This window comes from Ranitomeya variabilis, chromosome 2 (assembly GCF_051348905.1).
Source record: "Ranitomeya variabilis isolate aRanVar5 chromosome 2, aRanVar5.hap1, whole genome shotgun sequence".
NCBI lineage: Eukaryota > Metazoa > Chordata > Amphibia > Anura > Dendrobatidae > Ranitomeya > Ranitomeya variabilis.
In genome coordinates this window covers 359210975-359223765 of record NC_135233.1, presented here as the reverse complement: position 1 = coordinate 359223765, position 12791 = coordinate 359210975, and the positions used below count along the sequence as shown (strand labels likewise).

Genomic DNA, 12791 nt, shown 5'->3' with positions numbered 1-12791 from the left:
GACAACCCCAGGACTGAGACCTAGAGGCCCGGCTCCGGGTACCCCTCGGCCCTGCGGCGGTGTGGGGGCGCTCCAGATGCAGCAGGCGACACAACGGGTCACTCCATGGAGCTCTTTACACATACCGTCCCTGGCTTAGAAAGTGAAACACTTAACAGGCCATGCCCATTACAAGTAGAATCTGACATGGAGTGCACTGATGCACAGCCACAGCCAGAGTACTATGCTGCTCCTTTGACTCAGACCACCACATTGCCCTCTCAGGGCACAGATCCACAATCAGACCCTGATGAGACTATGTTGCCCCGCCACGAACGCTATACCACAGACCGACACAGTGACACAGACGAAGTTGCACACGAGCTCGAAGAGGAGGTAATAGATGACCCGGTTGTTGACCCCGATTGGCAGCCATTGGGGGAACAGGGTGCAGGCAGCAGTAGTTCAGAAGCGGAGGTGGAGGAGGGGCCGCAGCAGGCATCAACATCGCAACAGGTTCCATCTGCCGGGCCCCTATCTGGCCCAAAACGCGTGTCAAAGCCAAAACCTGTTGGAGCACAGCGTTGCCATCCGGTTAAAGCTCAGTCTGCAATCCCTGAAAAGGGATCCGATGCTAGGAAGAGTGCAGTCTGGCATTTTTTTTAAACAACATCCAATTGATCAGCGCAAAGTCATCTGTCAAAAATGTTCAACTAGCTTAAGCAGAGGTCAGAATCTGAAAAGTCTCAATACTAGTTGCATGCATAGACACTTAACCACCATGCATTTTCAAGCCTGGACTAACTACCAAACGTCCCTTAAGGTTGTAGCACCCTCGGCCAATGAAGCTAGTCATCAACGCAACATCCCTTCCGTCACTGTAAGGCCACCATTTTCCGCACCACCGGCAGTATCTGTGCAGGTTTCTTTGACAGCCAAAAGCAGTCAGGGTCAGGGAATCACCAGTTTTGTAGGAGGAAATATTGCATCTAGGGCACCAGCGGAAACAATACCGTCTCCAACCGTCTCTCAGTCTGCCATGTCCACCGGCACACCCGCAAGTTCCACGATCTCCATCTCTCCAGTTCAGCTCACACTACATGAGACTCTGGTTAGAAAAAGGAAGTACTTATCCTCGCATCCGCGTACACAGGCTTTTAACGCCCACATAGCTAGACTAATCTCGTTAGAGATGATGCCCTACCGGTTAGTTGAAAGCGAAGCTTTCAAAGCCCTAATGGAGTACGCTGAACCACGATACGAGCTACCCAGTCGGCACTTCTTTTCTAGAAAAGCCATCCCAGCCCTGCACCAGCATGTTAAACAGCGCATTGTCCATGCACTCAGGCAATCTGTGAGTACAAAGGTGCACCTGACTACAGATGCATGGACCAGTAGGCATGGCCAGGGACGTTATGTGTCCATCACGGCACACTGGGTGAATGTGGTGGATGCAGGGTCCACAGGGGACATCAATTTAGGGACAGTTGTGCCTAGCCCACGGTCTAGGAAACAGTTGACTGTAGGCGTTCGCACCCCCTCCTCCTCCTCCTCGTCCTCCTGCAGAAGCTACAGCTCTTCCACAGACCGCAGTCGGCCAACCACTCCATCGGCAGATGACACTGTTGCACACCAGTTGTCCCATTATGGGCCAGCTACTGGCAAGCGTCAGCAGGCTGTATTGGCTATGAAGTGTTTGGGCGACAACAGACACACCGCGGAAGTTCTGTCCGAGTTCTTGCAACAAGAAACGCAGTCGTGGCTGGGCACAGTAGATCTTGAGGCAGGCAAGGTAGTTAGTGATAACGGAAGGAATTTCATGGCTGCCATCTCCCTTTCCCAACTGAAACACATTCCTTGCCTGGCTCACACCTTAAACCTGGTGGTGCAGTGCTTATTGAAAACTTATCCTGGGTTCTCCGACCTGCTCCTCAAAGTGCGTGGACTTTGCTCACATATCCGACGTTCGCCTGTACACGCCAGCCGTATGCAGAACTATCAGCGGTCTTTGAACCTTCCCCAGCATCGCCTAATCATAGACGTTGCAACAAGGTGGAACTCAACACTGCACATGCTTCAGAGACTGTGCCAACAGAGGCGGGCTGTTATGTTTTTGTGGGAGGATACACATACACTGGCAGGCAGTAGGATGGCAGACATGGAGTTGTCAGGTGTGCAGTGGTCGAAGATACAAGACATGTGTCAAGTCCTTCAGTGTTTTGAGGAATGCACATGGCTGGTTAGTGCAGACAACGCCGTAATAAGCATGAGCATCCCCCTAATGCGTCTGCTGATGCAAAGTTTGACGCACATAAAGGAGCAGGCGTCTGCACCAGAGGAAGAGGAAAGCCTTGATGACAGTCAGCCATTGTCTGGTCAGGGCAGTGTACAGGACGAGGTAGCGGGCGAAGAGGAGGTGGAGGACGAGGAGGATGATGGGGATGAGTATATTTTTAATGCGGAATCTTTCCCGGGGGCACTGGAAATTGGTTGCGTGTCAAGGCCGGGTTCTGGTTTTTTGAGGGACACAAGTGACGTAGATTTGCCTGCAACTGCCCCTCACCCAATCACAACCGGAGATTTGACAACTGGAACTTTGGCCCACATGGCGGATTATGCCTTACGTATCCTAAAAAGGGACACACGCATTACAAAAATGATGAACGATGACGATTACTGGTTGGCCTGCCTCCTTGATCCACGCTATAAAGGCAAATTGCAAAATATTATGCCACATGAGAACTTGGAACTAATATTAGCAACCAAACAATCAACTCTTGTTGACCGTTTGCTTCAGGCATTCCCAGCACACAGCGCACGTGATCGTTCTCACACGAGCTCAAGGGGGCAGCAGACTAGGAGTGTTAGGGGTGCACACATCAGAAGTGGCGTTGGACAGAGGGGTTTTCTGACCAGGTTGTGGAGTGATTTTGCTATGACCGCAGACAGGACAGGTACTGCTGCATCAATTGAAAGTGACAGGAGACAACATTTGTCCAGTATGGTTACTAACTATTTTTCATCCCTTATCGATGTTCTCCCTCAACCGTCATTCCCATTTGATTACTGGGCATCAAAATTAGACACCTGGCCAGAATTGGCAGAATATGCATTGCAGGAGCTTGCTTGCCCGGCAGCAAGTGTCCTATCAGAAAGAGTATTCAGTGCTGCAGGTTCAATATTAACCGAAAAAAGGACTCGTCTGGCTACTCAATATGTTGACGATCTAACATTCATTAAAATGAACCACAACTGGATTTCGAAATCTTTTGCCCCACCTTGCCCGGCCGACACCTAGCTTTCCAATGAAAAGCTCTTGCCTGTGGACTACTGTGAATTACTTTTCTAATGTCTAATTTACTGCAGCTGATTGTCCAGCATACGACATGTTTACACCTCCCTAAATGGCCAAACTCCCCACACGGGGCCGTGGTATCGCGACTTGGCGCAAGCACCCGTGAGACTGCTGTTTGTCTGAAGAGGTGGGTGTTCTCGCTTTTGGTCGACGGCATTGCTACTGGGTCCCTCATAGTACAATAAAGTGTCTCTGGCGGTGGTGGTGGCCACCCAACGTCAGACACACTGTTGTAACATGAGGGGCCTTGGGCCTGTAACGCCGGCCACAAGAGAGTTCACCCACCCCCAGGTCAAACATTGCTCTACCACTTCCACAGTTATCTCTCACACTTCCACCAATGTTAAGTCTATGCGCTGACATCCTTCCATACCTGCCACTGACAATACCATTGTGTTGACATGTATGATGGTACTTAACATAGTCAGGGGCAGTGTCCTCTATTTACCACAGTAAATACTTTGCGCAAAATTAGTAGGTCTGAAACAACGCAGAGGATCCCACCCCTGAACCTAATGATTGCACCCTTTAGTGTTTTTGTTTTGTTTTAATGCGAGACATTCACATTTAGTTGTTGTTTTGGACTACTAACTGGCAGACACTCATTACAATCGGCCTCCGTTGACCAGACCACTGCTGCCCGTGTACCCCTGGAACCAATTATAAAGTGCCTACAGCCAGCCCATTTTTTTATATTAGGCCTTTGAAGCCTGTCTGCGGTCCCTCCTTCCACTAGGCCTCCACTGACCAGACCACTGCTGCCCGTGTACCCCTGGAACCAATAATAAAGTGCCTACAGCCAGCCCATTTTATTATGTTAGGCCTTTGAAGCCTGTCTGCGGTCCCTCCTTCCACTAGGCCTCCACTGACCAGACCACTGCTGCCCGTGTACCCCTGGAACCAATAATAAAGTGCCTACAGCCAGCCCATTTTTTTATGTTAGGCCTTCGAAGCCTGTCTGCGGTCCCTCCTTCCACTAGGCCTCCACTGACCAGACCACTGCTGCCCGTGTTCCCCTGGAACCAATTATAAAGTGCCTACAGCCAGCCCATTTTTCTATGTTAGGCCTTCGAAGCCTGTCTGCGGTCCCTCCTTCCACTAGGCCTCCACTGACCAGACCACTGCTGCCCGTGTTCCCCTGGAACCAATTATAAAGTGCCTACAGCCAGCCCATTTTATTATGTTAGGCCTTTGAAGCCTGTCTGCGGTCCCTCCTTCCACTAGGCCTCCACTGACCAGACCACTGCTGCCCGTGTTCCCCTGGAACCAATTATAAAGTGCCTACAGCCAGCCCATTTTTTTATGTTAGGCCTTCGAAGCCTGTCTGCGGTCCCTCCTTCCACTAGGCCTCCACTGACCAGACCACTGCTGCCCGTGTTCCCCTGGAACCAATTATAAAGTGCCTAGAGCCTATTTTTTTATTTAATTTAATATTAATAAAGCAGGATGAACTACGATATACCACACTATGAGCTACCCAGTTGACAATTCTTTTGCGAGAAAAGCCATCCCACCCCTCCACCTGCATGTTAAAGACCGCATTGTCCTTGCATTCTGTCAATTTGTCAGTCCAAAGGTATACCTGACAAAAGACACATGGACCTGTAGGCCTGGCCACGGAAGGTTACGTGTCCTTTGTGGCTCAATGGGTTAATGTATTGGATGCATGGTCCACACAGGGGACAGCCTGCAAAGTCTGTCTGCAGTCCCTAATTCAAGTTGTCCTCAACTGAATAAAGCTGAGCTTCAACCTTCTGTTCCAAATTACCATTTTTAAAAATGCAATTGGCTGTTCCGGCCTACTAAAGGGGTCTGTCTGCCCCTGCCTGGTGTTGTCCTCAACTGAATAAAGCTGAGATTCTACCTTCTGTTCCAAATTACCATTTTTAAAAATGCAATTGGCTGTTCCGGCCTACTAAAGGTGTCTGTCTGCCCCTGCCTGGTGTTGTCCTCAACTGAATAAAGCTGAGCTTCAACCTTCTGTTCCAAATTACCATTTTTAAAAATGCAATTGGCTGTTCCGGCCTACTAAAGGTGTCTGTCTGCCCCTGCCTGGTGTTGTCCTCAACTGAATAAAGCTGAGCTTCAACCTTCTGTTCCAAATTACCATTTTTAAAAATGCAATTGGCTGTTCCGGCCTACTAAAGGTGTCTGTCTGCCCCTGCCTGGTGTTGTCCTCAACTGAATAAAGCTGAGATTCTACCTTCTGTTCCAAATTACCATTTTTAAAAATGCAATTGGCTGTTCCGGCCTACTAAAGGGGTCTGTCCCTGCCTGGTGTTGCCCTCAACTGAATAAAGCTGAGCTTCAACCTTCTGTTCCAAATTACCATTTTTAAAAATGCAATTGGCTGTTCCGGCCTACTAAAGGTGTCTGTCTGCCCCTGCCTGGTGTTGTCCTCAACTGAATAAAGCTGAGCTTCAACCTTCTGTTCCAAATTACCATTTTTAAAAATGCAATTGGCTGTTCCGGCCTACTAAAGGGGTCTGTCTGCCCCTGCCTGGTGTTGTCCTCAACTGAATAAAGCTGAGATTCTACCTTCTGTTCCAAATTACCATTTTATAAAATGCAATTGGCTGTTCCGGCCTACTAAAGGGGTCTGTCCCTGCCTGGTGTTGTCCTCAACTGAATAAAGCTGAGCTTCAACCTTCTGTTCCAAATTACCATTTTTAAAAATGCAAATGGCTGTTCCGGCCTACTAAAGGTGTCTGTCTGCCCCTGCCTGGTGTTGTCCTCAACTGAATAAAGCTGAGCTTCAACCTTCTGTTCCAAATTACCATTTTTAAAAATGCAATTGGCTGTTCCGGCCTACTAAAGGTGTCTGTCTGCCCCTGCCTGGTGTTGTCCTCAACTGAATAAAGCTGAGCTTCAACCTTCTGTTCCAAATTACCATTTTTAAAAATGCAATTGGCTGTTCCGGCCTACTAAAGGTGTCTGTCTGCCCCTGCCTGGTGTTGTCCTCAACTGAATAAAGCTGAGATTCTACCTTCTGTTCCAAATTACCATTTTTAAAAATGCAATTGGCTGTTCCGGCCTACTAAAGGTGTCTGTCTGCCCCTGCCTGGTGTTGTCCTCAACTGAATAAAGCTGAGCTTCAACCTTCTGTTCCAAATTACCATTTTTAAAAATGCAATTGGCTGTTCCGGCCTACTAAAGGTGTCTGTCTGCCCCTGCCTGGTGTTGTCCTCAACTGAATAAAGCTGAGCTTCAACCTTCTGTTCCAAATTACCATTTTTAAAAATGCAATTGGCTGTTCCGGCCTACTAAAGGTGTCTGTCTGCCCCTGCCTGGTGTTGTCCTCAACTGAATAAAGCTGAGCTTCAACCTTCTGTTCCAAATTACCATTTTTAAAAATGCAATTGGCTGTTCCGGCCTACTAAAGGTGTCTGTCTGCCCCTGCCTGGTGTTGTCCTCAACTGAATAAAGCTGAGCTTCAACCTTCAGTTCCAAACATACAACAAAAAACTGGTACAATACAAAAAGTGGCCTCCAGCTACAAAGACTTTCTCCTACAAGTAGTTAACTGACAGTTTTTTTACCAGTGAAAACACAGATATGGCATCCAACGAGTGTTGTCCTGACTCGTCTTCTTTATATTATTGCCAAGAAGATGCAACTGAATAAAGCTGTGCTTCAACCTTCTGTTCCAAATTACCATTTTTAAAAATGCAATTGGCTGTTCCGGCCTACTAAAGGTGTCTGTCTGTCCCTGCCTGGTGTTGTCCTCAACTGAATAAAGCTGAGCTTCAACCTTCTGTTCCAAATTACCATTTTTAAAAATGCAATTGGCTGTTCCGGCCTACTAAAGGTGTCTGTCTGCCCCTGCCTGGTGTTGTCCACAACTGAATAAAGCTGAGCTTCAACCTTCTGTTCCAAATTACCATTTTTAAAAATGCAATTGGCTGTTCCGGCCTACTAAAGGGGTCTGTCCCTGCCTGGTGTTGTCCTCAACTGAATAAAGCTGAGCTTCAACCTTCTGTTCCAAATTACCATTTTTAAAAATGCAATTGGCTGTTCCGGCCTACTAAAGGGGTCTGTCTGCCCCTGCCTGGTGTTGTCCTCAACTGAATAAAGCTGAGATTCTACCTTCTGTTCCAAATTACCATTTTTAAAAATGCAATTGGCTGTTCCGGCCTACTAAAGGGGTCTGTCCCTGCCTGGTGTTGTCCTCAACTGAATAAAGCTGAGATTCTACCTTCTGTTCCAAATTACCATTTTTAAAAATGCAATTGGCTGTTCCGGCCTACTAAAGGTGTCTGTCTGCCCCTGCCTGGTGTTGTCCTCAACTTAATAAAGCTGAGCTTCAACCTTCTGTTCTAAATTACCATTTTTAAAAATGCAATTGGCTGTTCCGGCCTACTAAAGGTGTCTGTCTGCCCCTGCCTGGTGTTGTCCTCAACTGAATAAAGCTGAGCTTCAACCTTCTGTTCCAAATTACCATTTTTAAAAATGCAATTGGCTGTTCCGGCCTACTAAAGGTGTCTGTCTGTCCCTGCCTGGTGTTGTCCTCAACTGAATAAAGCTGAGATTCTACCTTCTGTTCCAAATTACCATTTTTAAAAATGCAATTGGCTGTTCCGGCCTACTAAAGGTGTCTGTCTGCCCCTGCCTGGTGTTGTCCTCAACTGAATAAAGCTGAGCTTCAACCTTCTGTTCCAAATTACCATTTTTAAAAATGCAATTGGCTGTTCCGGCCTACTAAAGGTGTCTGTCTGCCCCTGCCTGGTGTTGTCCTCAACTGAATAAAGCTGAGCTTCAACCTTCTGTTCCAAATTACCATTTTTAAAAATGCAATTGGCTGTTCCGGCCTACTAAAGGTGTCTGTCTGCCCCTGCCTGGTGTTGTCCTCAACTGAATAAAGCTGAGATTCTACCTTCTGTTTCAAATTACCATTTTTAAAAATGCAATTGGCTGTTCCGGCCTACTAAAGGGGTCTGTCCCTGCCTGGTGTTGTCCTCAACTGAATAAAGCTGAGCTTCAACCTTCTGTTCCAAATTACCATTTTTAAAAATGCAATTGGCTGTTCCGGCCTACTAAAGTTGTCTGTCTGCCCCTGCCTGGTGTTGTCCTCAACTGAATAAAGCTGAGCTTCAACCTTCTGTTCCAAATTACCATTTTTAAAAATGCAATTGGCTGTTCCGGCCTACTAAAGGTGTCTGTCTGCCCCTGCCTGGTGTTGTCCTCAACTGAATAAAGCTGAGCTTCAACCTTCTGTTCCAAATTACCATTTTTAAAAATGCAATTGGCTGTTCCGGCCTACTAAAGGTGTCTGTCTGCCCCTGCCTGGTGTCCTCAACTGAATAAAGCTGAGCTTCAACCTTCAGTTCCAAACATACAACAAAAAACTGGTACAATACAAAAAGTGGCCTCCAGCTACAAAAACTTTCTCCTACAAGTAGTTAACTGACAGTTTTTTTACCAGTGAAAACACAGATATGGCATCCAACGAGTGTTGTCCTGTCTCGTCTTCTTTATATTATTGCCAAGAAGCTGCAACTGAATAAAGCTGTGCTTCAACCTTCTGTTCCAAATTACCATTTTTAAAAATGCAATTGGCTGTTCCGGCCTACTAAAGGTGTCTGTCTGTCCCTGCCTGGTGTTGTCCTCAACTGAATAAAGCTGAGCTTCAACCTTCTGTTCCAAATTACCATTTTTAAAAATGCAATTGGCTGTTCCGGCCTACTAAAGGGGTCTGTCCCTGCCTGGTGTTGTCCTCAACTGAATAAAGCTGAGCTTCAACCTTCCGTTCCAAATTACCATTTTTAAAAATGCAATTGGCTGTTCCGGCCTACTAAAGGTGTCTGTCTGCCCCTGCCTGGTGTTGTCCTCAACTGAATAAAGCTGAGCTTCAACCTTCTGTTCCAAATTACCATTTTTAAAAATGCAATTGGCTGTTCCGGCCTACTAAAGGTGTCTGTCTGCCCCTGCCTGGTGTTGTCCTCAACTGAATAAAGCTGAGCTTCAACCTTCTGTTCCAAATTACCATTTTTAAAAATGCAATTGGCTGTTCCGGCCTACTAAAGGTGTCTGTCTGCCCCTGCCTGGTGTTGTCCTCAACTGAATAAAGCTGAGCTTCAACCTTCTGTTCCAAATTACCATTTTTAAAAATGCAATTGGCTGTTCCGGCCTACTAAAGGGGTCTGTCTGCCCCTGCCTGGTGTTGTCCTCAACTGAATAAAGCTGAGCTTCAACCTTCAGTTCCAAACATACAACAAAAAACTGGTACAATACAAAAAGTGGCCTCCAGCTACAAAGACTTTCTCCTACAAGTAGTTAACTGACAGTTTTTTTACCAGTGAAAACACAGATATGGCATCCAACGAGTGTTGTCCTGACTCGTCTTCTTTATATTATTGCCAAGAAGCTGCAACTGAATAAAGCTGTGCTTCAACCTTCTGTTCCAAATTACCATTTTTAAAAATGCAATTGGCTGTTCCGGCCTACTAAAGTTGTCTGTCTGCCCCTGCCTGGTGTTGTCCTCAACTGAATAAAGCTGAGCTTCAACCTTCTGTTCCAAATTACCATTTTTAAAAATGCAATTGGCTGTTCCGGCCTACTAAAGGTGTCTGTCTGCCCCTGCCTGGTGTTGTCCTCAACTGAATAAAGCTGAGCTTCAACCTTCTGTTCCAAATTACCATTTTTAAAAATGCAATTGGCTGTTCCGGCCTACTAAAGGTGTCTGTCTGTCCCTGCCTGGTGTTGTCCTCAACTGAATAAAGCTGAGCTTCAACCTTCTGTTCCAAATTACCATTTTTAAAAATGCAATTGGCTGTTCCGGCCTACTAAAGGTGTCTGTCTGCCCCTGCCTGGTGTTGTCCTCAACTGAATAAAGCTGAGCTTCAACCTTCTGTTCCAAATTACCATTTTTAAAAATGCAATTGGCTGTTCCGGCCTACTAAAGGTGTCTGTCTGCCCCTGCCTGGTGTCCTCAACTGAATAAAGCTGAGCTTCAACCTTCAGTTCCAAACATACAACAAAAAACTGGTACAATACAAAAAGTGGCCTCCAGCTACAAAAACTTTCTCCTACAAGTAGTTAACTGACAGTTTTTTTACCAGTGAAAACACAGATATGGCATCCAACGAGTGTTGTCCTGTCTCGTCTTCTTTATATTATTGCCAAGAAGCTGCAACTGAATAAAGCTGTGCTTCAACCTTCTGTTCCAAATTACCATTTTTAAAAATGCAATTGGCTGTTCCGGCCTACTAAAGGTGTCTGTCTGTCCCTGCCTGGTGTTGTCCTCAACTGAATAAAGCTGAGCTTCAACCTTCTGTTCCAAATTACCATTTTTAAAAATGCAATTGGCTGTTCCGGCCTACTAAAGGGGTCTGTCCCTGCCTGGTGTTGTCCTCAACTGAATAAAGCTGAGCTTCAACCTTCCGTTCCAAATTACCATTTTTAAAAATGCAATTGGCTGTTCCGGCCTACTAAAGGGGTCTGTCCCTGCCTGGTGTTGTCCTCAACTGAATAAAGCTGAGCTTCAACCTTCTGTTCCAAATTACCATTTTTAAAAATGCAATTGGCTGTTCCGGCCTACTAAAGGTGTCTGTCTGCCCCTGCCTGGTGTTGTCCTCAACTGAATAAAGCTGAGCTTCAACCTTCTGTTCCAAATTACCATTTTTAAAAATGCAATTGGCTGTTCCGGCCTACTAAAGGTGTCTGTCTGCCCCTGCCTGGTGTTGTCCTCAACTGAATAAAGCTGAGCTTCAACCTTCTGTTCCAAATTACCATTTTTAAAAATGCAATTGGCTGTTCCGGCCTACTAAAGGGGTCTGTCCCTGCCTGGTGTTGTCCTCAACTGAATAAAGCTGAGCTTCTACCTTCTGCCTCTTATTAACTGCTGTTTTTTTAAAAAATTGGCTGTTGCGGCCTACTAAAGGTGTCTGCCCCTCCCTGGTGTTGTCCTCAACTGAACAAAGCTGAGCTTCCACATTCTGGCTTTCGCCCTATACTATCAGATATTAAACTGCATTTGGCCTCCTAGTGTGGTTAGGCCCTTGAAACAGTGTCTGCTGCTCTTGGGTTTGCTACTCCACTGAACAAAGCAATGCCGCCTGTTTAGTCCTGTTACCAATTTTGAACTGCATTTAGCCTACTTTATTCTTTGGCCCTATATCTGTTTCCTCCTCATCCTGCCCATTGCCCAGCCACTGCTAGATGAGTCTGCTGGTACATTGACCTAGACCACTACATTCCCCTTATACTCTACACAGCCAGAATCTGACCCTGCTGAAAGTAAGGTTCCCCTTCCCGCATGTTATACCACCTTACACAGGGACAAAGAGGAAGGTGCAGATGAAAGTGCAGGTTCCTTCATCAGGTGGGGGGGCATACTCGTTGGCGACGTCACTGGCACAGGGCCCCTCAGAGTACGCAAAAGTGTCGCTGCTGGTGGGAGGCGCCCCCGCCATGCAAACACACCGCCGTACTTTGAGGGGCCCTGTGCCAGTGCCAGTGCCAACGAGTGGGCCCTGGCTGCTTGCTTAGGATCACAGCACTTGCAAACTTTACATACTTACCTCTCACTGCTCCACTGCCGTGACGTAGTTCACGTTTCCTGGGCCCACTAAAACCGTGAACGAGCCCTACCCCCCACAACTTTTGCCAAATGACCCCCAATTTCCAATGCTCAACTATTATTATAAAGTTAATTAAGATTGACAAGCTTCAGAAACAAGAATGGATGTTTTTGGCATTAAAATGGGCACTGTAGGTGTTTTCCTGGCCTCCACTCACTGCCGACTATGCTTCCCCATTGACTTGCATTGGGTTTCGTGTTTCGGTCGATCCCCGACTTTTAGCGATAATCGGCCGACTGCACTCGACTCGACTCTGGACAAAATCGGGTTTCACAAAACCCGACTCGATCTTAAAAAAATGAAAGTCGCTCAACTCTAATTCCCAGGTCTTCTGGGTAAGTCTTGCTTGTACTGGGCAGGATGCCCAAGTACACCCTTATGTAGATTTGTAATACACGCATGCAAAAACAACTAAATTTTACATCAGTTATTTATTATGTTTATTTTTGTTATATCTCTCTAGTTGAGCAAAACATATGGACCCGTTTATACCATCTACTTAGCAAACTTTCGGATAATAGTGCTGATTGGGTATGACGCTATTAAGGAAGCATTGGTGGACTGCAGCGACGTGTTCAGTGATAGGGGAGACATGGGAGCAGCAGAGTTTTTTTCTAAGGATTTTGGTAAGTGGCAAAGGGAATATTTAATCAGCAAATTAACTACTGTTTAATTCAGGTTTTTATGTTCAGTTGTATCGTTTCAGAAAATGTTTAGCAATTTTTTTCATGTCACCATTTGTATAAGAAATAAAATTAGCATTTTTTAAACTGGTCACTGGGGCTATTCTAGATTCTTAACTTCATATTCTTTCGGGAAATCAACATGTACATTAGTAGCAGTTGAAGCATGTAATGAGCATGTACAAGGGTCATTAT

General features: G+C 46.2%; 1 protein-coding gene across 1 annotated transcript in view; it reads left to right on the top strand.

Moving 5' to 3' along the window:
- Positions 1–12791, top strand: part of LOC143805911 (cytochrome P450 2A13-like) — a 116145-nt gene that overhangs the window by 42391 nt on the left and 60963 nt on the right. The window contains exon 2 of the mRNA XM_077285667.1: positions 12377–12539. Within this exon, the coding sequence (XP_077141782.1) occupies positions 12377–12539 (163 nt within the window). The remainder of the gene's footprint in view (positions 1–12376; positions 12540–12791) is intronic.